The 27879-nt window shown below is 40.3% G+C and overlaps 1 protein-coding gene across 1 annotated transcript in view; it reads left to right on the top strand.

Moving 5' to 3' along the window:
* Window positions 1–27879, top strand: part of LOC104569999 (von Willebrand factor D and EGF domain-containing protein) — a 160654-nt gene that overhangs the window by 36495 nt on the left and 96280 nt on the right. The window contains exons 3-8 of the mRNA XM_088521813.1: window positions 4404–4632; window positions 7235–7467; window positions 14306–14395; window positions 15657–15792; window positions 19417–19640; window positions 22131–22204. Coding sequence (XP_088377939.1) covers window positions 4404–4632; window positions 7235–7467; window positions 14306–14395; window positions 15657–15792; window positions 19417–19640; window positions 22131–22204 — 986 coding nt within the window. The remainder of the gene's footprint in view (window positions 1–4403; window positions 4633–7234; window positions 7468–14305; window positions 14396–15656; window positions 15793–19416; window positions 19641–22130; window positions 22205–27879) is intronic.

Here is a 27879-nt window from a genome sequence, read left to right as displayed (position 1 = left end):
AAAAGCAAGTGACACTTTCAAGATATTATTTCACGTTTTCATCTGCAATTCTGTTTCTGCCTATATATGTGAATACTCTAACATCATAATGGTAGGTATGAAGAGATTTTGCTTGTCTTGTTTGTCTTTCAGACATACAAAAAACCTCGTATAGAAATTACAATTACAGTCTCTATTGTTCAGAAGCATATACTTAAAAGAAACCCAAGACAGGCACCAGTTTAATTGCTGCTACAGATATCCCTGACGTAAACCGATTTCTGTGGAGTTCGGCCCTAGACTGAAATAAAAAATAAATAAATAAAAAACATATTTACTTTAACTTACTACAAAGAAATGCAAAAAACTAAGGCAAAGTAAAGTTTTGAGTGGATAACAGATGCAAAATCACAATGCTTCAACTGCCAACCGACAATATACCGAAAAGCCTTCCATTCCTATCAAACTAAAACAATGCGTTTCTCACATATGGTGCTACTTATTTTTAACAGCATAATTTCAGTGCAATACCCAAGTGACAAGAACAATCAAGCCTGATTTCTTTGCGCAATTATAAAGAACCTTAGAGTGTTCAATCAATCAAAGTAGTTGATTGCCCAACCCCCCCCCTACGAAATAGAAGGAGACATCATTGGATTAAACAATAATGGTTTGTCCCATTGTAATTGGCAATGGGGGAACAAATTTAATTTTGTCGTTTAGGTTTTCTGAACTGAATTATTAAAGAGATTAGTGAGCTCCTAAGTATGACTCAAAAACACTTAATGAATGCTTACCTGCCACACACAGGTGTTGGGAAGATTAATTAGGTAAGGCTTATAAAATGCTTTGAAGATTAAAAACACCACTTAATTATTATTGGACAAAGAATGAAAGGATACTGAGCACTGAAAACAGCCCAGCAACAGCCTACAAAATCCCTCTTCTGTTAGAAAAGTTTTCTTTTGTGTAAGCTATGTCACTGCAAAATACCTAAGACAGATGCAACTGTATAATCTAAATTTAGTGTTTACAGCAATATAGTTCACTTCAGTAAATTATAATTAAACTGGACAGTTGCAAATCTAACTACACCTTTCAACCACACTCATCGAGTGCAGGTGATCTAGTACACAGTGTTAATCAATCTGTGGCAGCTTCCAGTCTAGCACTCTGCTTAAACCTGAAAAAGGGGGACAGGATTTTTAGGGAGAGATTTTTTATTTGGCCTAGCAGTATACTCAGAAATAACTGAACAAACGTCAAGGGACATCCTAGCTTAGTTTTCTTCCTGCTGTGTATCTTCTATTTCAAGTAATAAACACTGGCATTTTCCATGCAACAGCAGCGGTGCTGCTACGTAGTCTGAATTATGTAGCTTGCATAGATAACCTCAAAAATCCATAGCCCGCATCCCTCACTGCTGCCTTCTAGGACTAAATACTTGCCTGTGAGAGAGATGCAAAGTTCTCTCTTCTGTGGAGGCAGATATATAATTCTTGCTCTCCAGTTTAGAAATGCTCCAGAATTATGGTGTGAGATTCCCACAGCTTTTTGCTATTCTTAGTGCAGCAATGACTGTAGTTATTGCAGGTAAATGCTATATCTTGAATGCCAATCATTTGCTACCCCTGTATTCAATTTTCTGGTTACTCTCTCAAATGACTGCTGCAAAATTTAACGCTAATTATTCCACAGCTGGGACCTAAAAACTTTGGCTCTTTGAAATTCTTCTTCCAGATTTTTGTTTCTCATTTGTGTCTTTCTGTTCTTATCTGTATTGCTGACTGAGTGCATGAATATACATTTGCCCTTCCCAGGTCTATTTTTCAATTCACAGAGGCCTAATGCAGCAAATCCTTTTGGTTAGTACGGGCAGCTTGCCTAAGATGGGCAGCATACAGCTCGAAGCAGAAAATAAATGCACGTATATCATGAAGCTTCCAGGGAAACGGAATTCCTTGATTCACACCAAAATTCTTCCTTGGACAGTGTGTAATATTTTATCGCAGTTTGTTAAAATGACTGATTTCTCAGGCTGGAGTTTGCAGAGTGTGCAGTCAGTCAAAAGGGTTCATTACTGCTTGTAATTTGTGCACATTACATAACAAACTATTTAGCTGAAGCGGTTTCAATGCAAGATTTGCCAGAACAAATCCAGGGTGCTGCAGATCAACAGCGAGGGTTTATCATAAAGCTTGCACACAAAACTGTTGGCTTACGTCAGTGGCACTAATCCATACTTTCTCAAGCACTGAAATGGCTTGCAGACTTACAGTGAAGATAAATACAAAGAGGAAGAAAATCACTGTCTTCTTATTCCGTGTTTTTTTTTTTTTTTTTTTTTTTTTGCCTTTATGTGTTAACATGGCATACAAAACCACTTTTATATATGGATCCCATTTCATCTTTTATCACAGCCAGAATGCACTTGCATCTGTCTATTTATCTACATGGCTCGTAGCATGGTAGATATTTGAGTGTCTCATTAATGAATTTATCTTCTCAACACTGCTGAAAAGCAAGGAAGAACTATTACAACCTCAGCCACCTCCTTTACCTCTATTTTATAGATAAGGAAGCCACGCACAGAAAGGTTAAGCAGTTTGCCCAAGGTCAGGGAGGCAGCCGAGGAGGCAGTGCCTGCCCTGCACATCCTCATGCAATGCCGACGTGTTGTGGCCATGCAGGCCGGTACCTGCCCAAGCAAATGGAGGCAGCGATTCTTCAACACATCTCAAACAGCAAAAGGTCTTCTATAGAAAATCATTAGAAGGTTATTTCTTCTGAGATCAGAGACAGCGAGGCATGCATATAAATATCTAAATTAAAAAACATAAAGGTTTTTAACTGTATGTGTAGTGGCCCTCAACAAAACCATAAAATGAATATGAAATAGAAACTGCTGAGCTCTTGTCACCCATCCTTCTCTCTCAACCGTTTCTTCTTTCTATGAATGGCACATCCTCTTCTCCATATCCTATTTGAAGATACTCAGTGCACTCTTTGGTGTCATTACTATTGTATGTTTATAAACATGCTGTGAAAACATTGTTATTTCACATTACATTTCACTCTAAGTCGGAAGGTACCCAGGATAGAATGAATTTCCCATATCTGCACCTTGTTCAGCTCCAAAGCACTGACCTCCCTTGCAGCAGTAAATAAATAAATGGAACAAATCTCTTCAAGAATCATATAAAACACGGCTTTTAAAGAGCAGCAGGAAATGAATTCATCTAAAATTCCTAGTAAAAGCATTTCTATGCACATTCCCTCCTCTCTGGCAAGCCATTCCTCCCCGGTGGCCTCCTGCATTACAACAGCAGGGATGCACATGGACACAACGAGGACAGGTATAGGCCACATTTCTGTGGGAAAACGAGACTTTGGACCATTTTAACAATGTCTCTTGAGAATCAGTGCTTTTTAGATGTCTAAGAGTGAGGGTGTTTTCCAAACACGACATATAGCCACATGTTCCCTTTTGGAGGAAGGGTGTCCCAGGACTATTAGAAATGGCACCGTGCACTCTCCCTGTCTGAGGAAATGCAAAGAAACAGAAACACTTATTCCCTGTGAGTCAGTTATTGTCAGTAATTTGGATTTAATTTTAGGAGGCTGAGACTATGTCCGATCTCCTCGCTGAGGCACTTAAATTGAAGGCAGTTCTGGATAATCATGTCCGCACAGTCAGTGGAGAGAGCCAGGCACCTACAGAGAGCAATTCAGATCTGAGATCTTTGACCAGCTATCTCTAAATTTGGAAACATAAATACAGCTCAGCCTTTCCCAACTGTGACCCAAAATGCACTCGCTAAAGCCATTTTAGGAACAACATTTTCTGATGTGTGGCCGGCTTTGGGGATGTGCTGTTCAGTGGGTTCACAGAACCACAGAATGTTTGAGGTTGGAAGGGACCTCTAGAGATCATCTGCTCCAACCCCCCTGCTCCAGCAGGGACACCCAGAGCATGGGGCACAGGGTGGCATCCAGGCAGGTTTTGAAGATCTCCAGAGAAGGAGACTCCACAGCCTCTCTGGGCAGCCTGTTCCAGGGCTCCGGCACCCCCACAGGAAAGAAGTTCTTCCTCATGTGGAGATGAAACTCCCCATGTTTCAGTTTATACCCATTATCCCTTGTCCTGTTGCTGGCTACCATTGAGAAGAGTTTGGCCCCATCCTCTCTATATCCTCCTCTCAGGTATTTGTACATGTTGATAAGATCCTCTCTCAATCTTCGTGAGGCTAAACAGGCCCAGCTCTCTTAGTCTTTCCTCATAAAATAGGTATTTATGATTGTCTACATGGCTCCTTCGCCCACCCTCCATCTTCACCACCCTCATAGCCTTGCTTTGTAGCAATGGTTCCCCGTGGAGCCGTGGCATACTTGCTGTAAACTGTCCCCTCTGTGTGTGTCCCCAGATGAACAAGTGCGGGACACAGGCCCCGGTGTGGCTCTCGCTGGGCTCGGAAGCGCTGCCGGCCGCTGGACAACGCAAGGAGCTCACGGCCTGCGCCACGTGGCGCCTCCTCCTCGGCGGCGCCCAGGACTGCTGCGCGTTCCGCATCCCCGTGGCCGTGCGCAACTGCGGCGCCTTCCTCGTCTACCGCCTGCCGCCCACCCACGGCTGCATGGGCTACTGCGCCCAAGGTGAGGGCACCCAACGCGGTACCAACGAGCCCACCTCCACCTCCCTCGCTGGGAGCGCGAAGGGCCCACAACACGCAGCGCAGCCACCTTGCAAGTCAAGCACTGCCCCCAGCACCAAAATAAACCAGCAGGCATTCCTGAGGAAAATATATCATTGCCAGGGCAAAACGTAATTTGGTGTGTGCTACCGAAGCGCTCTCTGCTTGCTTACCGTTCACACATGACCTTTGCTGTTGTCTCTTCTCCACTTTGGCTCCAAGCTGCCCAGCTGGGGAGCAGCTCCATTTTACCACGTCCTGTGTCAAGGATACAGGAGCTAAGGCTTGCTCTTATCTTAAATAATCACCATCTTCCCCCCCACAAAGAAAAAGATAATTCTGAAACTCTGGAAGGAAAAAAAAAAAAAACTGATAACATCTTTTTCATGACATTTATATAATTACTCTAGTCAGAAATAATTTTCAGCCTAATACAAGAGCTCTAACCTCTCTGCCGTAGCTAGGAAACAAAGGAAGAGCAGAAAGCAATTGCTCACTCAGTTAAACCCTCTGAACTTAGGAGCATGTTCAGGTGCATATAGATTTAGCCAGAAAAGACAGTTCTTTCTCAAAGGGAAAAAATTACCTTTATACCTTCCTTTCAGCAATTTTGGACAGAGGCAAGCCACACTGAGAAACTAGGGTTACCACCTTTCAATCAGGCAAAATTCAAACTTAGAAAAAGTTTTTAAAGTGAGAGGGGTCTGATTTCTTATCTTTATCAATATTTTAACGTTCCCATGTGCAAGAGAAGAGAGAGAAGGAAAATAGACTTGAAGAAAGAAAGAATAATTCACTATTCCAAATAAATATATAACTCAAAATAAATGAAACCTTTCTATAATTTCTTTCTTTTTTTGGGGGGGAGGGGGGAACATTGCTTAAGTTCAGCATGTTCAATTAAAAGCTTCCTTCTACCCTTCTTAGGAGGATTTTTTATCTCTACTTTTTAGGTGATTACTTTTGTCCTTTCTGTCATAGTGCTTAAGCACTCAGGCTTATTTAATTGCTTCAGGTCATCAAATTGCTTATTAAGCCTCTTGATCAGTATTTATTTAGTAACTTTGCATAATAGCACTTGAGACTTAAATCTGCCTGCATTTTAGACAGAATAAAATTTATCCTCTTCCCAGCTATGCCAAACCAATGAATTTCTGCCCTCTCTCACCTTTTCTTTTTCTTTTTTTTTTTTTTTCTTAACATAGCCATTGATGCTTTCTCCATTTTTAATGCATTTCAGTGATCAGCTCCCCTGAGTCTTTGATGATTTCAGGACGTCTTTGCAGTATCATGCATTGGACAGAAACCACTAAAAGCTGGAGTTTCTTATGGGGGGGTTGTGAATTCGCGCTGCTAAATCTGCACAGCGAGGAGCCCGGTCCAGCTGGCAGTGTCACAGCTTCTTGCCGGAGAGCTCCCCACAGCCCCATTACCCGGAGCTCGGGAACACCGGCACCATTCTGCACTTCCCAGGTTCAAGTGAAAAGAATTTAAAGCTTCACAGTTTGGCAGAAAGGCTATAGCTGAGAAAAGTGCAGCATGCACCTACAATTTTGCTTATAGGCTCCCATGCTCTGATTGCCTAACTTTGTTCTTCTGGTATAAATCTGTTCAGAAAGTCATAGTCCGAGGAATAGTTTGAGGCAGCTTCTCTTAGAAGTACATATAAAAAAAAGTCTATAAACAGCTAGCACTTATTCATATTTTAAGTAAATTGTTTCTTCTCCTTAGCTCTTCTTATTTGCCCTAGACAGATGTTAACACATCTATTCTCCATTCTGCTCTAACAGTCTCATATCTTATTCTCTTAAGTTTCCATAATATTCTCTACAATCCTGCAAAAGTTTCTTGATTTATCCTTTCAAACTATCTGAACCTGCTTCTTTTTCCATTTGAGTCCCTGTCTCGAGGCATGAAAGAACATTGCCCTACAGTATTATACATTGTTTTGCTTCTACTTTTAAGTAAGCTTTAGAGGAAGAAAAGTTTCAGACTTCATAACTTGTTGAAGCATATATAAAGCAGACTGTATTTTCAGAGCAGTGGAATTATTCTGGGCAGAGAGAAAATAGAGTGAACTGGCTCATTCAAGGTGCATCTCAGAACAGCCTGGAAAGAGTCTGCCCCACATGGTGATATGAGCTGGCTGCTCTTTGAGAGCCAGTTTACCTCTGTAATGTAATTATCACTCATCTCTCTCCTGTATTTATTGCAAAATGCAGATCAAAGGCCTGTGCTTCTGGGAAATCCAAAGCTAAATGCCTTTGCCAAAATAATTAATTTCTATTAAAGTGTATGCTTGATTTCATTAATATTACTCTAACTACAAATTAAAAAATCTCAGGTCAACTATTATAACATCAATGAACAGTCATTACACTTTTAGCCATTTGTGTGCTTTACATGAAAGAGGTTTGCTTTTTTTATAGAGTTAATAATCAAATCACAAGAATATAAAAGAGTGTTTCTCTCATGTCCAGTTGAATTCAAATCACCCTGTTGTTGAATGAATAATTGCATTACTAACGTAATGTTTTGCACAATAATTTTGTCTTCCTTTCCAGAGAAGCTCATGAGCCTGGCTTTGCAACCCGTGATAACTCCCAAGCTTGTGGAAAACCGTGCCCACCTGAAATGTGTTTACGAGCGCCCATCCTCACGCCAGCCGCTGCACTACGAGGTGCTCTGGTCACGTCTGTCCGACACGGGCACAAAAGAGGAGATCCGCCGGGACACCACTGAGCAGCCCTTCTCCTACCTGGAGATGGACGGTGTTCATCTCAGGCTGGGAGACACGGTAAGGATACCCTGCTCTCAGCAAAAGAGAGAGGAAAACAAATCAAATGTTCAGTCAAACTTTTCTAAAATCATAGTTGTTTTCTGTTAGTGTCTCATCCATTATTTTAACACCTAGCACAGAAAAAAAAAAGATGGAATCAGGGTTATATACAGGATTACACAGTCATATATACCCGGTTCAGAACCTGTAATGTTTCTTTGAATAGCACGGAGTTCATGGAAGCTTTCTGCTTTGCTATTATTCCAAAACAACCTGAACAACTACACGCACGTTACTGCTCGAACGCCATAAAGTTGGCACAAGTAGCAGGTACATGTACCTGATCCAATTTTTGCTTAGTGTTTTTTTTTTTGTGCCTTGCAGCAGTGAGAATCTGCAGTACAGGCATACTCTGCGATCCGCACTCTGTAATTTTTATACTCATGGACCTGAGACACAATAACATCTTCTCACAGAAAAGAAAGATAGCACATTTTAAAGTAGAGGGAGGCTTATTTTATGGTCTTTTTCATGGTGTTCTGCCTCTCTGATTCCAAATTCTTGGTTCAATAGTATACTGAAAGATAGAGTTCATTACAAAACAATCTTTAAGAAGTATATTTGATGGCTTACATAGCAACACAGATCTAGTTTCAACAACAACTACAAAACAGAAGCCAATATGACATGTGAAAAAAATGACTTGTATATGAATTCATGGCCTTTCACGGTACAGAAACAAGACGTTTAAAGTTAGATTAGCTTCATAACTTTTGTAGGCAGAGAGCCATTAGTGATGCTACACAGAACTGAAAAAACAAACAAGGATAATAGCCTTGTATTAAAAGTAGGTTGGAAATAGTTGTGGTGTTTTGCAGCTCTTTTTTTGAGATATTTAAGAAATATGAATAGTTTTTTTCCAGTTCTTGTAAAGGTGAGTCATTTGTAACCATAACACAGTCTAGGTAATTATGAGAAGAAATGAGAAAAAAAAAAAAAACTATGCAATCTGAATTTGCAATCTGACTAATGCTGCCTTCCCACTAATATGAGGTGGACAATTCTGCCAGGTTTCAAGGCAAGTTTGTGTTACAAATTTAGTAACACAAATCCAGTCAAATCTAGTTTTAGCAATCCTGAGGGATACAGAAAAAAAAATGTAGTTTTGTTAACTAGTAACATCACCAAATTTTTATAGGATCTTTTTCATTACATTAAGTTTTCAGTAAGCCCTTCTTTGTCCTCTGCTGAAACCCTCATGTTTAATTTAACAGGTTTAGTGACACTAAAATGTTCTCTTCCTTGCTAAATTTTTTTGAAGGTCTTCATGGCCTATTTGGCTAATTATAATTACCCATAAATTGTCACTGGTGAAAACCAAGTAATGAAGCCTCAGTTCTAACTGGGAATTTAGTTTTTACACACTAAAGATCAGAAAAGCATTGGACTGTGTTTGCTCTTCCACTATGGCTTTCTAATAACAGTTACAAAGGGACAGATTCTCCTTTCACTTGGTGCAAGTGATAATGTGGCTACTGCAAGGCAAAGGTGATGCCACCAAGGAGAGATTCCCATTCGAGGGCCATCACCAAGCAGAACGAATCCTGCAGGCTGCACAACTCACAGCATCACAAAAAAACTGCTTTCTTCTGTTCAACCCACATTTCACCCACCTGTGCCCAGTCTGGTTTGAGCTCCAGTGCCCATAGATGAATTCTAGGAATTGTATTATTTATAAGCCTCGGCTGGAACTAGCACCTTTTCTGGTTGTCTCCTGACATGAAAGAAGTACAGCCACGAGAAAAGATTATTTTTAATCATTCTTTAGGTGATTGATAGCTACACTATATTTTATCCATCAGAAAGTCTCCAGGTAATAGGTTAGTCACACAATAGACTAACCATCAATATTTTTAATATGTAGTCAAGCTATATAATAACTTTAAAGAGGAATTGGGATTTACTGTCCAGCATTTCTGAACCTGTATTGACTTCTCTTTAGTCTAAACAGCCAGTTATTTTTTAATAGCAGTCATGTGTGCTTATCTCACCCATCTCTGAGCTCCAATGTTGTTATTTCAGACAGTGATGTTGGCAGCATAATGTTCGTGAAACTATTGCAATCTTAAATAAATCTATAACATGCTGCTGTTTCTATATAGACACCGAAAGAAGCCTGTTCCATCTGATATGAAAATCCTAGCATTCCTCAGCCTTATTTATATGATACGGACAGAGGTCATTCCATTCCTGGAGGCACAGCCATCTATAAATTATAGTGGCACAGTGTGAGTAATGAGTTATGCTAAGAGAGAAAGGTGTTTAGAAGCAAACTGCAGATTTTGCTCAGCACAGCAATCTGAAAGTTCATACGGCAAGAAGCAATTGTCACCATACATAAACTGTGATGCACACTGTGGAATAAAAATGTTTGAGTAAAAGTGGCCTTTCCACGCTGCATGCTAGAAGTGGCCATCTCGCATGACATTCTGCAATGCCTGAAAACTATGCTCCAGCAAAGGACACTGCAAATTAGCACCTCGATATATGAGGGAGAACAGCTCATGTCCACTCTCAAAGAAAGGATATTTCCCCTTGCTTAAATACTAACCTCATCCCAGGCACTGGAGTTGACATAGTCAGCATGAGGAACACAAAAGACTACTAATTTGAAGGTTACAGTTGAGCTTGAAAGTCCTTTCCAAAACATCCAGCAGCAGAAAAAGGGAGCATCCTGGCAGAAACAGAGTGCTGCCTAGATTAGCCTTTAGTAGAGCAGGCACCTGCAGGTGGGAAGCCTTCATCTCCAGCACATGCCACTCCTTCACCTGGCACAGCTGATCCCAACCAAACCCTTCACGCCAACACCAGGAGCATGACGGAGCAGTCCTTGTCCTGGGAAATCTTTTGCCTCCCTTTGAAAGCTGCGGCTGTAGCTGCAAGGGGGGCACCCTGAAGAGGTGTCTGATGTGACGCTGGCAGCGTGTAGCAGCTGCCCAGCACTGACCAGAGCGGTGTCCCTGAGCTCCCACACCGCTCAGACAGGATGGAAGGCCTCCCTCCACATTGAAATCCAGACCTTGAAGTCTTACTTGGACGTAACTGTATTCAAGCTTTGAAAGACTATTATCAGTAGAAGCAATTACTTTAATTTTAAACCACTGTCACTACAGCAACACTCAAGCTCCTGCCACAGAGATGGGTGACCTGTAGCCAGTTCTGCCAGGAGAGGCTTGCCATAAATAAATGTGTCACCCTTCCCAAGATAGCCTGGCGGCCCGCAGGACATTCCTGAGACCCTAAATTTGCAGAAGGACTTCTGAAAGAAAGCCTTAAAGTGCAGACACAGAGATACATCTGAAAACATGCCCAAGGTCTTTGGGAGATGGTCCCTGGCAGGTAGCCACATCTCCACCATCCGGAGCGTGCGCTGACAGGCAACGACGATGGGAACTCGGACAGCACCGCGGCGGCGATGATGGACGCCCTGTGCGCTCTGCCTTTGAAGATGATTACAAACGTGAATGCAACTTTCTTTGAGCTTCTTTGTCTCTACCCTTGGCCTCCTTTTCCTCAACACATCCTCAAACTACCACTGACGACCACTATGCTGCTTTCAGGAGTAATTAGGAGCATGGAAAAGGAAAAAGCTGGAGGTTTTTACATTTAAAATGATTTTCAATAAATGATTTGTGGGAGCTTTGGATTTTGAGAACACTAAATAGACATTTTGATGTGCAAGATGTTAGGGGGAAATTTGCTGATGATTGTGACATCTTAGCATTTAAATGTCTTAGCATTTAAAAATTCTCCCAGTCATTTCCCAGAGCTTTCCCAATCACCACCAAATTAATGGCTGAATTCTGCTTTGGCTAAATATGCTGCTCACAGGCTTTGCAGCAAAGTGGGAGTAAAGTTCACTTAAGGGTAGAAATCTGCTCTGAAACACAGGAATGTAGAAATTTTTAGATACCAGGGCCTTTTTATATCAGCACATTGTGCCCGTAAGTAGTTTTTTGCCCTACAGAAATAACTACAAACGCACAAAGTGAGGGAGGCAGACCACAATTGGAAGCAATTCATTCACAGTGTCTGAAGGCACCTTTACAGATTTCTCTTCCTTTAAAAAGGATGATAAAAAAGTGTAATTTGATTTTGGAAATATTTGATGAGTTTGTGAAAAAACATGGCCTTCATGGCCATCCTTATACTGCCAACAGTAATGCTGCTTTTATGTCTTTGCTTTTAAAAAGAGATACATCCATCAGTAGGGAAGGAAGAGGAGAGAAAGCAAAAGTTGATTACTGAACTGGAGAAAAAGAGCTAGTATTTGGCTGAAGGCAAAAAACTTCTTAGAGTGACTATCACCATAATTACGTGACAAACCATCAACCTCAGTAGCCAATGAGCGCATCTGCTGGTTGTGAAGTGTGCACCTAGCTAGGTAAAGACACTACAAGAAAGGGAATGATGTGAAATACATCAGGAAAGAAATAAAATGCAACTCATGACTGTTGCCCATACATTTCTGATTTGCAAATTCTGTACTAAACCCCATATATGCTGAAACTAAAATGGACAGGACATAGAGTCTGGTAATAACTTCAGAATATTGTTATGGGTTAATTTTCTATGATACTATAGCTGTGTTCTACAATGAGTGAGAACACATTGCAAACAGGGAACGAGGTTGGGTTTCTGACATTTTCCAAGGCGTCATTTTACTGAAGATGACTCCAAGATTCCTCTGCTGGAGCCTCCCCCTCCACTCAGCTTTCTGCACCCCAGTGAGCGATCCTGCCAGCACTAATTATACCTCCCTCCCCAGCAGGAATTTTGCAAGTGGTGTGCTCAAATGGAAGTCTCCAAGTGAATATTTTTGGTAAAAAGCGCTGAAGCAAAAAGTGCAAACAACCCAACAAGTGTAAATATAGTATCTGCAATGCAGATGCATTGCGTTTGCTCACTGAGTTCTGTAATGGAATCATTTTTTTTCACTAGGGGGAATATATATCATCCAAACTCTCTCTTTCTGTGTTGTCACTGACTTGTCAGATCATGATTTTGCAGATTCTCTCCTTAGCTGCTGTAATGGAAATGGCAGTAAGAAGGGCAATATTCATGTTCCGCCTTGTAAGTTGAACATGAGCTTGTACGAGGAATACTTGGGAATAAGAAAAATCTAATCATGATAGGGTCTTATTACCTTTAGGGGAACATGAGTTGTTCTCCCTCAAGGGGATATTTTCTGACTATGGAGTCTTTGACGAATTTGCCCTCTACAGTGGTTCTCTAAGGCCTATGTCCTCTCTCCATCCAGTGAACATGGCAAGATGTACATGACTCCATGTCAATAATATGATAAATAACACTATTTTCACTAGGCCAAATGTGACTTTAAAAAAATCACTCGCATCCATATGACCCTATAATGCTGCAAATATTTTTAATTTTTTCAAGTCTGTTTGGTTATTGCTGGTCACAAGGGCCATGTCTAGACAGGAGGTCCCAGGAGAAGCCTAGGGAAAAGTAGCCTTCTGAGAGTGACCTCCAACCACTGTCATGCATTACAGCCTGACCTGCAGGCAGGTGAAGGATACCCAGATGTCCTGGGTATCCTCGAAGGGCACCAGGACCCTTCAGTCTGCCCACTTGCTCCCCAGGAAAAGGCTGGAAGGGTTGGGGTGACCATGGAGGCCAACCACGGGCTGCCTTGTAATGGACGGATGACAAAAGGTTTTGGCTTCACCCTCATTTTTAGGGTGCTTCTAAAAGAACTGTGGATGGAGCCAAAGGGTCCAATTGAATCAACACTTTTTGCTTTAGTGGCATTTAGGTTTCTCCATGAACACTGACCTCTGAAAAACACGTCGAGCCCACAGGTGGTGCTGAAAAATCTGTCCAAAACCAAAACAGAAAATAAATTACATTGGTCTGATTTCCCCTCATGGGTTACTTGAGGCTTAAAAAAGGCAGTAGCTATAAATATGCCATCTGATTATTTAGAATTGATTTTAGTATGTCACAATCTGTTATTCCATTTATGAGAAGAGGCCAAAAAATTTTAGAACTGCCATTTCAGAGCTGATTGCAGTTTGCTTTAAGAAAAAATTCTGTAGTTTAATCCTATGATCCTATAAACAATGTTAGCTGTTTGCGTTTTCTGAAACCAATGAAACACTGGGATGGCAGATGGTGTGCGGGCTCAGTAGAGATAAAGGTTGCATGACTGTGCTAAGAATAAAGCATAATTGGCCTGGTACATCGTGTTTGGTGGCTTTTGTTTTAAGGCATATTTTTGTTGTTTTTTGCTTTTATAATATGAACCCTGTAGGCACATTTGTCTCATCTAGGCATACTTTTATAACGCACTATGAAAAAAGAAAAACAGGTGCTTTGCATGTTACTGACAATGTTTCCAAGACTCGGTGGCTGTCACACTAATCTAAACAAAGGACAGTTCAAAATCATGGTACAGAAAAAAAGATATTTGATTCAGGGCACAGACTGACATTCTAAAGGCTAATGTCATAATCTGCACAGTAACACCTATGAATAGTGTAATTGTCCCTAATTAATATGGAGATAATATTACTAACCCCTAGAAGGAGCTGCAGAAGAAAATGCACTGTAAGCATTCACTGTTATTAGCTGTTGAGGCAAATGCGTGTTCTTTTCCTTATTTAATGCAACCAAAATTCCTTCAAATCTCAAGGTTTATACATAAACATTTTTTAAAGCCTAGACCTCCAAAAACTCTGTTCCAGCAATAAAGAAAGACCTCAGCAACGAATAGTTACATAACTATGCCATTCTTTTCAAGAAGAGCTATAAAATACATGTTTATTTATTACAGGTCTTTTGCACTGTCACCGCTTTTATGAAGGACGCTCCTGATCAGCAGTCATTACCTGAAGAAAGCAGCGGATTCTATGCAGGGATTAAGGTAATGCTGATGGCCATGATTCACTGAACTTCTGTAGCGTATCCCCAGATAAAAATTATATATTATCTGACCTGCTCTGAAAGATAATACACGGAAGCATAGGTCTTGATAATCATAACCAAAGCTGTGTCTTTGTTCACTTTGAGAAAATGTCTCAATATATTATATGGCTTTCAATGTGTTTGTAAAACTGTTGGAAGCGCTCATCAGCAGAATGTGCAGGTATTGACACTAATGCACCATAAAGAACGTGCAAAATTACATCTTCTGATAAATATGCCCCAAAATATTCTTGTGGTTATATATGGTGGGAAGCCACACCAGCAAGGGTGCGGAATTTTATTGTAATGAGACCAGAAGAAAGTGTAGAGAGAAATGATTTTTTATCAAACAACTTCTTGTGGTTAGACATTAAAAAAAAAATCAAATTTCTGAGGGTAAGCCCACACTATGAGCAAAGCACTACTGAGGAATTCCACTGTCAGGCTGACAACCCTGGAAAATTTGAGATCTTCTGAATATCTGAGCTTCATACCCAGAAGAATGATGTTTAAAAAATCTAGAAGCCTTTTCTGTATGACATTTGAAGAATAAGTTCAATTCGTTGTTGTTGTTTTTAATGTCAGAATTGTTTCCAAGCAATTACAAGGAATGAAAATTCCGGTTTCTGACTAGACTCAAACGTTGTTTCTGCCCTTGCCCTAGAAGAAGGTATAGGCAGAAATGGCAGAACCCATCTCCTTTCCCCAGGGCCCAAGCTGTGATGTATTATGTATGGAGAAATTCTTCTTCCTGCCATAGCAGGGAAGAGGAATCGGGTGAAAACAGCACTTAGTTACTTTGCACCTGCAGCAGATACCAATATAGTGTCCATGTTCATAACTGAGGCAGCGCCACACTGCAGGCCATAAATATTGCTAGTGCCTTAGTGCATTGAAATGAAAGCTCATTTCAGCCAGAGATATTAAACATGAATATATATATTCTATAGTATCACACTATTTTCAGGTTTTATAAAAGCAGGTTTTTAGACTGGCAAATAGGAAGCAAACACATGGCAGCTGCAAACATTTTCTTCATTTTCTTCTTTTCTGTTAAGATAGTTTATTAGTAATTTTACCTTTCGAAAATTTAAGGTGATTAATATTTTACAAGTGACTTTATGATTCATAATTGCTTAGAAGAACTCAAATTTTCATAAACTTCAGCACTACCTTATTAATTTGTCAAAATGATCTAAAAGTGATTTTCTTATTTTCAGTTTTTACCAGAATCATTACAAATTGCAGAGGATGGCAAAGAGCATGTTCTGACCATTCTGAGTACTGTCCCTATTACCTGTTCGGGGAATGATGATTCCTGCAAAATTACTTTACAGCTAAGTACTGAGGATTTGGGTAAGAGTTTCACATATCAGCATCAAAACAGTGTGATTACTTTTCTCGGTACCTATGCTACAATTAATTTTACCACAGGGTAGACACCATAAACTCAAACTACTGAGACCTTATATTTGCTTACAAAATAAAATACATGATAAAACAGACAATAGTATCACTCAGGTTTTTGACACCTAGAACACCTTAACAATAATCCATTGAGATTTATGGGTGAAATAAATATGAGTAGAAGAAATTATTTTAAATTATGGGAGTATAAAATTGCATTTTAAACTTTGTAATTGATATGGTCTTAGCTAGAATAATTCCACTAATTACACTAATTACAAATAAGGAGCTCACTGACAGATTTATTATTCAGTAAATGTGTACTGAAGCTTTTTTTTCTTCTTTTGTGGGCTTGTGGTTTTTGTCTACCTTACTTTAAATGGAAAAAAAACATTCTTATCATAATGTATAATTGTGCATCACAATGTAGCATATGCTTTTCCTAAAAATATTTTTTAATTTAATGTATTAACAATGTGTCAGGAAATTACCTTGCCCTTTCAATTGGCAAACAGTTTCCTGAGGTTAATCTGGTGCAATAGCCATGCCTAAGCAAGGGAACCATTTGTATATTTATTTACCACTGTCAATAGAGAAAACACCCAAATCTTTTTATAGCAAGGGATTTATTCTACTTCTATGAGAGCCTCAATGAGAAGATTGTTTAGAGCCAGGATTAGGCCCACAGTTTTTCTTCCTCAAAAGGCCAGTTAAAAAAAAAATGGCAAAAAACAGACAGTTCCTCTAAAACAAGAAAGACCCAGTAAGTCTCTATCTTCCTCCCCACTCTCGCTGCTCCATCTCTGCCTTTTTTATTTTCTTAATCAGGCATTTGTACAACATGAGTTCTCAGTTCCCTCTTGTTTCTCTCCCCACCATCAGCCAAGTGCACAAAGAGAAGAAAAAAACTCCTTCGCATGATATCATAACACAGTGATCTTAAGCCGAGCCGCACCGTATGGTTCCAGCAGCTGTGTTGGCTCTCGGACATGGAGTATTTTGAATTTCTCCCTGGCTCAGCAGTTCCCTATTCTCCATATCCCTCTTGGCTACCCGGCAAGCACTCACTGAGCTCATGGGAACAGATTCCCTGAGATATTTAGGTACCAAGGAATGCAAGCTGGTGTGTGGTGGGATGTCCCCAAAACCTCTAGGCAACTTAAACGCCTACCCAAAATGAAAGCTTGTCACTGAACCTATAAGGGATTTTTTTTTTTTAAGCTACCTAGATATATTCTTAGGCCTTCGAATGTTTCACAGACAGTAAACTCATGGGCTAGGAGCTCCCAGGCCTGGGCAGGCTGGGATTGATAAATGAGAACCTAAGCCTGTCTCCTTGCCGGGGGTCTCCTCTAGTCCCACAACGCACTTTTGCATCTAACTGAAGGAAAGAGGTGGTGTCACATTTGCAAGAGCAGATTTCTTCTCAAGGCTTCAATGGGCTTGACATTTTGGTGCCAAGAGGTGTCAAGATAGAGACACAACTCTCCCAATTAACTGATCTTTGAGGAAACTTGTCACCGAAGTGGCGACTTTCTGTCAGTTTTAATCATCTCATTTATGTAACTTAAACTAATAACCAGATCTAGTCCTTGATTGTTCCACCCCAAGGCTATATCCTTGTATGACACTGGGCCCTTAATCAATTGAGATATTTATACGTTGCTAAGACTGAACAGCTACTGCTGTGTGTTTGCGTAACCACACATTTATTTTGTGCCTTTACTGTCTGTAGGGTTCTTTGTTTATTCAAAAGAACGCTGTGGGCTCCTGAAGAAAGTAATGTCGGCCACAGTGCAATAAATTGAAAATAAAAACAAGTTGAGCTGAGATTCATTTATAACAAAGAAATTAACTGACAAGCTCCTCGTCTGACTGAATCCATGTAACGCCACTGTCGTGTTAATTATGTAGGGAATAAGTGATAAGAAAGCTAATTACAAGCATAGAAATATCTCTTCAAGTTCAGACAGTATCATAATGAATGCCTAGGCACACCAGCACCACCGGAGTTCGCCTTTTGTTACGTTTATCATTGCTGTTTTGACAAGACCATTTTGTTTGATTTTAAACTTCTGGTTTGAGTTCTGAGCACAGCCCATGGGTCTGCAGTGGCAGTAACTATTCCTTATGGAAACCTCCAATTTAATTGAATCAGGAACCTTGAAAATGAGCAAAGACTTTTCTATATGATATACAGCAGCCTTTAAGGATTTGGTATGAGAAATAATATGCAATTAATGTTTGCAGCTTCTATAGAACTCTAAAGGGTTAATTTCATTTCCATTTTATGAGTCTTTTCCATAAGGAATAAAATGTTGATAACTTAATCGTATTAGAAATACAATCTTAGAAGACTTGGATACCATCTATTAGAAATACAATCTTAGAACACTTGAATACCATCTCATATAAATTATTAAACAAAGCTAGAAATCTGAAAAAATGATAAAAAAATCACTTAGATTTGTATCCAATTAATTCCATTGCCACGCTTTCCAGGACACTGTATATTCTCATCTCATAAATATTGGCCTGCAACGGAAAATTAAACATTTAGCACAAACACTGATAGTCCTGAAAGCAGTTCTAGGCCCCAAATTTCATTATATACTCCTTAAAGAATTCATGAAGGTTTGAGTGACTCCTTAAGGAGAAGACAGACATTATCCAAAATGTAGGCCAGCTGGCTCAGAACCAAATGGTCAATGCTCATAAAAAAACACACCCATGAAAAAAACAGTGAATTACCATTTTACCTGTGACCTCAGCGTGAAGGATCAGCACTGAAGAGAAACGGACACCACTATTCTCGTTTTAAGAGAGGTGATGGGCAGGGGCAGAGCTGCATGCATAAGCTTGAGTTACCGTTGCCACATGGATTTTGTCATCACCCATCACTTTCCCACTCATCATAGACACTTATATAGCCAGTAACACCATCATATATTATTTTGTTCAGTCTTTTAGTGAATTTGTCCTCACATCTCCTCTATAAAAGATAGAAATGATACTACCATCATTTTACAGAGCAAAATAACCTAGCCAAATCCAAAAACCTGTAAGAGAGAAGAATGTACTGATCTGTTGCATTTTTCTTCCTGTCCCAGACTTGAAAGTTACTGAAAACTGATTGAAAATAAAAAAACTTCCCTTTATTTTAAATTAAGCAAGTCTCAGCAGATACCCTTTTTATAATAAAGTTAGTGAAAGATAAACACTTTCCTGAAACACAGATTCATCTCATTCTTTGTCATGAGAAATACTCATCTTCATTTTCTGCACATGGACTCATAAAGACGGTCATTCCAGAAATATAAACACCTGTGGACAGAACAGCACCAATGAGTATTAGTAAAAAATCTAATGCAGGAAAAAATATATATAAAAAAGGGGAAAAAATAGTAAAATGTGCAAAGGGATGCCAGATTAAGTCAGCCACAATTGTCTTCACACAAACCCCATCTGGTTTCATGCATGCGTGTCGGGGAATGTAAAACACTTGTGCTGGACGGTACAAAGGAGAGCTGCTGGGACGTGTCGTGTGGAACTCGGTGTTTGTGTTCGTTGCAGATACCCGGCTCGTGGGGCCCCCGAACGTGGCCCTGTCATCGTGCCAGGTGGATCTGCACGCGCTGCCCTGCACGGCGAGCAGCTGCGCGGCGGCCGCGCTGACCGTGACGGCCGTGACAGACTTCGCGCAGGACGGGGACCGCGTCACCCGCATCAGCGCCAGGACCGACGCGGCCGGACGGAGCGGGCCGCTCTGGAGCGACTACACCCCAAAGGATGTGCAGGTTGGTTCCTAAAGTAGTCTGGAGAACATGTCAAATTTAAATGGGAGTTTTAATATCGGAGAAAGCAAGGCAACACGATAAATCTGAACCATATGAGCACCAACATTTGGGGACTGCTGTTAGGGTAGGAAACCAAACCAGTGTCTTTCTGTGCCAAGAAGATTAGCATGCAAAGCTTCCTGCTGTAACAGACTCAGGTCTGATAATCAGTCAGCACGTCAGCAGGGTGAACAGCTGGATTACAGACCCAGTCCAGCTTGCCAGTGAGCCTGGCGAGCAGGCAGGGGCGAAATCCAGTTTAGGGAATTAACATTCCTTGTCATAGTGTGGAGGAAAGTTTCCAAAAAAGCTCAGAAACCACGTGATAAAATTGGTTGGCATGAAAGGAAGGCTGGACCTGCAAGAAAACTTTGGGCAAAAAAGGGTGAGTGCCTCAGTAATTAGAAAGGGAGGAGAAGTGAGAATCGGTACTGCTGTGTTCAATTTGTGACCCTGCCAGTAACCAGCGGGAGACCTCCGATGACACTCTTACCCACTCTGTCTCTTCCTATATAAATGTCCAAAATAAAAATAATGAGAAGCTATCAGAGAGCCAAACCACACTTGCGCTGCAGACAGCCTGCCCAAAAAAGTGTGGCAAGCAGCAACTGGCCCATCATTTGCAAAGGTCTTTCAGCCTCTCAGCTGGGAGGTTTCATAGCAGTGTGCTGTAATCCCATGGCCTGAGAGAATAAGACAGGATAATATCTAATTTGATTCAGCTAAAACTGCCAGAGCGGTGGCACATCCAGGCTGGTCTATTATAACGAACAGAAACCATACTTCCAATGAAATATATAGTATGGATGCAGTTGTAGTCCATTAAGCTACGAAAATATAGCAAATGTGAAATGAAGATAATCAATTTTAATAATAAATCAGATCAAATCCTAGTAAAAATTTGATCTATAGAAACAAACAGACATTATTCCCCTGTCCCCGTTGCTGCTATGCAGATAATCAGAGGCATTAATGTAAACTAGTTCCTGAAACTTATCACGGAGAAACTCGTATGCTAAAACCCACCACTGTGGATTTTAGTTGTTCAGGCTTGTTCAACTATTTTCGACTTAACTGAAAACTGAATGGAAATGGTGTGCAGAATATTCTGACATATTCATTTCCCCTCACAGAAATGGATTTCTTCAGCAACGTAAGGCTCCATGTACAGTCACATCCTTTACTGGTATCATGTAAAATAAGAGCAGGGCAGATAGGGGCAGGTGTATGTGTTTGTTCGTGGCTGTGGAGAAAATGGGAAAATTCTGTGATGACCCTTTACACCACGCTGTAAATGCAAACAATGCAACTGACCTCGTGTCAAAATGCTGCTCAAAGGGATGTGGCGCTTTTCATTCCTCAAGGCAATCACTCTACTAGCTGGGAACACCAGACCCTGTGGGTGTACAAGCAATATCCCTGTGGGATGGTTATAGAGCATTTTGAAAGATGATGCATCGCCCTGGGTGAGGAATTTTATCAGTGAGTGGAGGTCCCTCTTGCTCATTTAATTTCACTACCACCAAAAAAGCTGAATTCTGCTTTGTCACCAAAAGGCTCCACAGGGGTATCTTGGCCATTCTTCTTCCCTGCGCCACAGATCACAGCAGAACTAACTGAATTGCACCTCTGGATTTCTCATGGGCAAAGAGCAGGCAAGCAGCTCTGACCACAAAATCCGTGGTGGGCTGGAGATGGGGAAAAACATAACACTTCATCCAGTGACCGAGGAGCTGTTCATATTGCAAATCACTGCAGGTCCTATGCAAATAACCCCGTTTTGCATTGCTGAGAACTGGATAGCAGTGAGCAATCACGCAAAAGCGCCGTCTCGAGAGGAGGTGGCAATGGAGGCCTAACCGTGCTGCAGCAAAGTGATTGCCACTTCAGTGGGAGCTATCCTACCTCTAGCTGTCGGTGGCAGCATTTCTGCTTCCTCATGTCCAGAGCTCTCAGACCTGGGCTGTGATCCAGCTTACGCCGAGGGAGCTGAGAGATGACGCAGTCGAGGATCTCTGCTCATCTTGGCAGATCCCTTCCCTTCCTTCACATACCTACAGCCTGAGCCTCAGCACTGGGACCTGATCAATAATGTGCACAGCAAATACATTGATCAGTCAATGCTGAATCAGGAAATTTAAGGTCAAACTAGTGGGCTGTCCACGACGACTAAAAAAAAGTAATGCTACTTAATTACCTCCTTATACCATCTAGCAGACCCTGGAATCCGTATCTACCCTGGTGGGATATGAGCGCTCCAAACTCCTCACATTGCACATGATCAAATTTTTGAAAGCAAAGCCTATTCTGTACCAATTTGTTCGCATGCTTTAAAGTCAGATTTCAGTTTATACTTGACACAGAAATGCTGCCCCTTATGTTTTGGGAGGAGCAGTAATGAAGCAAACCCGCTGCGTTGGCTGGATTCATTACACATTTCATTTTAACTAGGTCACAGTTCAAGACCTCCCAACAGGGAACTGCTACTCTTTCACTGATCCTCACATTATCACATTTGATGGATGGTGAGTATTCTGCTTTGAAATAATTTGCCTCAATTACTGCAGTCTTTGGTTTCCGGTTGTAGCATGTATTTGGTTGTACATGAAACAACAAAAGAGCGTTGTGCTGGTTTGCTCATAGTGATTAATGCAGGGCCTCAGCAACGTGCAGTCTCCGTGCAGCTGCTAACAAAAGCACTAGGACTGTTTTAATCCTGAGGCCAAAATGCTTCTGATCTTGAGTGATTTTTACAGAACAAAGGTCAGATTCTAATATGTTCTTCAAACAAAACGGTTGTTAATGTGGGTGTCTGCAGCATGACGCAGCACTGCGTTACAGACACCCCAGTTCAACCCGAGCATCCCCACAGCAGCACAGGAAAGCGTGACACAAAGTCACTTGGCCCAAGAACGCTGCTGCATTTGTGTATGAACCTCTGCATCTCTGCATGGAGCTGACAGTCATAATCATAACAAAGGAAACAAAATAGCTGCACTGTCCAGACAGAAGAACTTCAGAAATGGTGATAGTATGACCCAGTGATAAGCTGCTGAAAGATTTAGCGAGCCAAAGATGGTACCTTTGTGTTTTACAGCCTTTACAGTACACAATTTTTCTTCAATTAACTTGCCTAATCGTTTATGAATATATTTACCCTAGATGCTTTGCATAATCAGAAGTTCTTTAAGTTTACAGCTGGCATGTTTGAAGAACAGTTACTAATATTTCAGATCACATTCCAGATTTGCCATTCCGCTGTTAACCTCATAACGGGACAGATAATGATTTTATGAATATAGCATCCAGAGGGGCTCAGCAGGCATGATATTCTAATTTCAACATCCTAATGTCCCAATTTCAACCCAGCATGCTCTGGAGCTAGCAGCATGCATTTGTCGGAACATAAACTCCGAAATGACGTCAAAGATGGGAAAGTCTCGGCTTGAAAGGCAAGGGGGAGAGGGAGTTGGCCCATTAAGGGTTACATTCAAGCAGAAGTGTCACCTGAACTGGGTAGTCCCAGCTCGGAGATCAGTCACTGCCTATCTAGGGCTTCCCTCTACTTTGGCCACGTACCGTCATTCATGGGGTCTGGTACTTGTTTCATGCAGGTTGGGTCGCTCAGTCTGAAACAAAGCTGGGAGAAAGACTCAGGGCTCCCAGGATTCAGTGCAGTGAGAAGATGATCACTTTTCCCTGGCCACAGAAAACATTGGATTTCCAAGGGTCTTTCAAACCTCACTAAAATGGGCTGTCATGGGCCAGAACTTGGCAGTACAGTCATTGGGAGGGAACTACAAGGGAAGAGCTCCAAGTGGCACACAGACACCCACATGCCGCTTGTATCTGCAATTGCTTCACCTTTGGGATGCTAAATTAGATATGCACTATTAATTAAAAACTTTATATACATTTACATTCTAAAATAGTCACTTCTGATTTGGGGCTAAGAGTGGATAATGACCCACCAGACTGTTGTGTGAAGAAAGTTATGAATTACTGAAAATTCCCTCTCAGAAAGGGGGTACCCTCTCAGACATATTATAACCAAGCTTCCATGAGGAAAAAAAATGGGGGAGAGGGGCTTAAAATGTTACAGCAATTTTATTTGAATAACTCATTTTGGAACCCTTTACTGTTAATACGTAGAAATGCTTCTAGGCAAGTGTACAATCCATTTGAGTACAGGGAGATTGGAAAAGACCATCCCTCTGCAGCGCCCTACCTCAGAATCACAAAATCCTGAAAAGAAAAAATCCCAGGAATACCCTGGGCCCTCAGTACAGGAAGTTTCTTCCCTGTGGACATTCGTTGCTGTTTTGTCCTGTCTAGCCAAGAGATGGGGCTTCTGCCATCTCGATAATCAGGTTATTTCACTAAGACATATCACTTCTTGATATCCAGCCAAGTTTCTTACCCATCATTTCACAGTCCCATTACTCCTACTTAGTTTCCCATTTATTACTGTAAATAATTTCTCTTTCAATTATTATAATGATTATGCTGCCCTATTAGACATCAGTTAGGCAACCTCTCTCTCTGCTTATTGCATGCATTAATCTAAAAAATGGTAACATATTGACAAATGAATTTAAAGTTCTGTATTTAAGGAGCAGTGAATGCAACTCCTGCCTCTGCCTTGATGCAAACCTATAACCCTCAGACAAACGTCAAGACAGAGTTATGGAATGGAAACATTTCCAAAACATTATGTGGTAGAAAACTGTGCTTTAAATAAGATGTGCATTAGGTATTGAGAATACAGAACAATTGCCCCAAGAAAGCTTGTGGGCTCAAGTAAGAAGTCACAAAAATGTCCTTCAACAACAAAAAGCTGTTAGAGAGGGACTAGGGGATCTCTGTAGATTATAAATGGTGGAGCAAGGAAAGAGAATAAACTCCAAGAAACTTTTCCTAGGGACTAGGAAGCAATGGGCTGAAAGGATAAGAGCGGCTGGGTCTTCAGCACCCTTCCTGCCTACTCTCCATGCAGCCCTGTGGAGCGACAACCTAGGAGCTGCAACGCTCCAAGCAAGAGAAAGTCTGAACCCGGGGAGCATTGCCATTAGCAAACCTGCAGGAGTGTCGGCAGCATGGAATAGTAGGAACATTTTCTATGCAGTTGGACATGAACGTAAACATATTCCTGCCTTTCCCAGATTTTCTGGTTTGCCCATTAGCAATGGAGAAGTGAAGGAAAAATACACAATGGAGAAAAGCAAGGATGAAAGCAGACACGAAAATAGAAAACTGCAAGCTTTTGGTTTCCAAAATTTAAAAGAAAAACAAGACTCATTAAAACTTAATTTATAAACTTTGATGCTATTTTTTTTTAGCAAATTTGCAAGCTGGAAATGTGAAAATGGAATCAAAAAACTGCCTGGAAGACTTGGAGTTTTTGATAGCAAAGCTTTCCTCCTGAAATGGTTACTTCTAATGTATAAGTTATTTTGTGAGATTTCACAACAATACTTCATTTGTTAACTTTTGCAAATACTTGACAATATTTTTCAATTTGATTTACTGAGTTTGCATTACTTCTAGGGTAGCTAGTTATTCATAATATAACTAAAATACTTAACACGGCTGCAATGATAATACTCACCTTCCATATGCCTTTTGCTAATATGTATTTTAAAGAAATATTTATTTTATCATTTTTATTCTTTTGACCAAATAAATAGACTGAAAATCAAAGAAGAAACTGTCATACTTTAAAGTGCAAGCACACTCAATTTGTGTGTATTAGTGCATAGCACTAATTATACTAGCTAAAATCCAGAAATAGCATTTCCTTTTATAGCAAAGTACCTTCTAAATTAAATGAATGTGAAAGCCTTGTAAAACAGAAGCATGGCCTTCATTATTAGTTATGGCATGTTATAAATATAAAAGCCTTCCATATCGTAAATTGTAGATTCTTAAATATGAAATATTAGCTTTCAACATGGAGAAAATCCTTTTATGGCAAAGTGTAAAAAGGGAAATATTTCTTGATTGGTGAGTTATATATGATTAATGTTATTTTGCATTTTGCTAAAATATTTTTTTTTTATTTCACAAAAGAATTGTGAGATTTCTTGAGCATTTATACAAATGCAGCAGTATTATCCTAGGGACACTGCCACCAGTCCCTGTCTGGTTACAGAACAGCTCAGTTTGCACAACTTTGTCCTTGTCCTTGGTTTTAGTAGAATTCATCACAGCAGTCCACAACGAAGTCCTGGACACGACAAGGCAGCCCTTCCCTTCCAGAGCTGCTCTTCTAGACTTCTATTTTTTGGCAATTGCTGGAAGCTTTTATACCCCCAGGCTTCCAGAAAGCTCTGAACATAACCCAGGAGCTTTGCCCTGAGAACACTTCAGCGATGAACATGGGGAAACCTGAGGACATCCTGCAGCATAATCCAATACTTCCTAGGGCACCAAATAGCATAAAACTGTTCTCACTAACGAGGGAAGCAGAAGCTTCCAACACATCAAATGATTTGGTAGCAAAACTGTGAGGGGAAAAGTTTAGGAGCAGTCACAGTAATAACTGAATCGATAAAACAGTGAAGGAGATCTCAGTGCAGCCTGATGAACAGTTCAGAGATCACATTACTTAATCTAACATTACTACCAGTGTTAACATATATCACACACATTTATCGTTCCTTACCATGAGCCAAGAGAAAAAAATCCTACAATAACATCTCATTATCTTAAACAAAGACTTAAAATCCAATTCTTGGATAAAGAGCACAAAGAAAAAGAACGTGATGTACTTCTTGGAAAACAGCCTAAACACCTATGAGCAGGGAGGGGACCACTTTAATGGAAGTATCCATTGCTGTAGATTATTAGAGAAGCAGAAATGCAAGATGCAAAATACAGGGCAATTCAGACCCAAGCAATAGGGCTTGTTTCACAAAGAATCTGCTGAGTCCCCTGGTGCAGGAGCTCCAATAACTCCGCTTGATGCTTTCAGCTCTGCAATTTGATTTCTTAAATATTGTCCAATGAATGATTATCACAATTATAGTTGTATAAACATCACAAAAGTTTACCTGATTACCTTCAATTATCCATTCAAGTAATTCAAAGCCAGCTGAAAGATTCAATTTAGACACATTGCAAATCTGTTTTGTGCTATGGAATCTGTGTCATGACTTAATTGAAGGACTCTAAGTGACTTCCAAGAGAGCTGGATTGGATCCATTGTCTCTGCTTATTAAACACTGAATAGCTCCCATTACTGGAATGATATTTATATACATAAGCTAATACTATCTTATTTACTAGATACACCTGATTAGTCTAGCTATAGTCATTTTGCTGCATATTTTTCCATCAACCTGTCTAAAAACCTTTCCTTCTAAACACCTCTTGTTGAAAGGGCTATTGAAGGAAATTGCAAGGTGATTCTTGTTAAATTTCCTGGCTCCTCATTTTCTCCTGTGAAGAGTTCCAAATGGAGCCAGCATCTGATGCTAAAAGAGATTAGATATTTTTAATGTTTTCCTTAGTCCTAATCAGTATTTGCAACCGCACCTCAGTGGCTTGGCGTTATGTACTTGATTAGAAAATAAGATGAGACAGAATAATTCAAAATCATTTTGTAGTCAACTTCACTAAGTTTTTCAAGATTAAGTATAAAGTCCAGTGCGCATCGTTGCAGAGGAAAGAAGCTGGGGTTTAAATTCTTGCTGTACTTTAGGTTACACACTTTCTATGGCTTTCTAAGATTTTACTATCTAAGTAAAATCTTGATAGCACTCTAAAACATCTTGGGTGTTGAACCAAAGATAAAACAATAAATGATTTGTACCTCTAACTAGAAAACACTGACTAAAAAACAGTGATGTGACGCTGCTTTAAAAAAATCCTGTTACTTAGTTTAGTGGTTGACTTTATACTTTGCAAAATGCTTTTCTTATTTTCTTTTTTTTATTGCAGAATATGATAAGGATTATTATTAATAGCTTATAGCTTATTTCCCATGTTACTCAATTTCGTAAAAATCTTGTTTAAAACAACATGTTGTGCCTTAAAAGACAGCAGGAGAATCCACTGCTTTTAAGGATGAGAACTGTTGGCTTATGTGGCAAGACCTCCTGCAACGTCTATATAGTTGCTACTGCTATAGTATAGCTACTGTTTTCTTTTAGTTATGTATGTTGTGTTGGAATAAAATACAGAAGAGTAAAGCAAGATC

This window comes from Tinamus guttatus, unplaced genomic scaffold (genome assembly GCF_059628265.1).
Source record: "Tinamus guttatus ecotype Peru unplaced genomic scaffold, ASM5962826v1 Tinamus_guttatus_pri_ptg000133l, whole genome shotgun sequence".
NCBI classification, from domain to species: domain Eukaryota; kingdom Metazoa; phylum Chordata; class Aves; order Tinamiformes; family Tinamidae; genus Tinamus; species Tinamus guttatus.
Note: the sequence above shows the minus strand (reverse complement) of the source record. Positions and strands in the feature narration are given on the sequence as shown.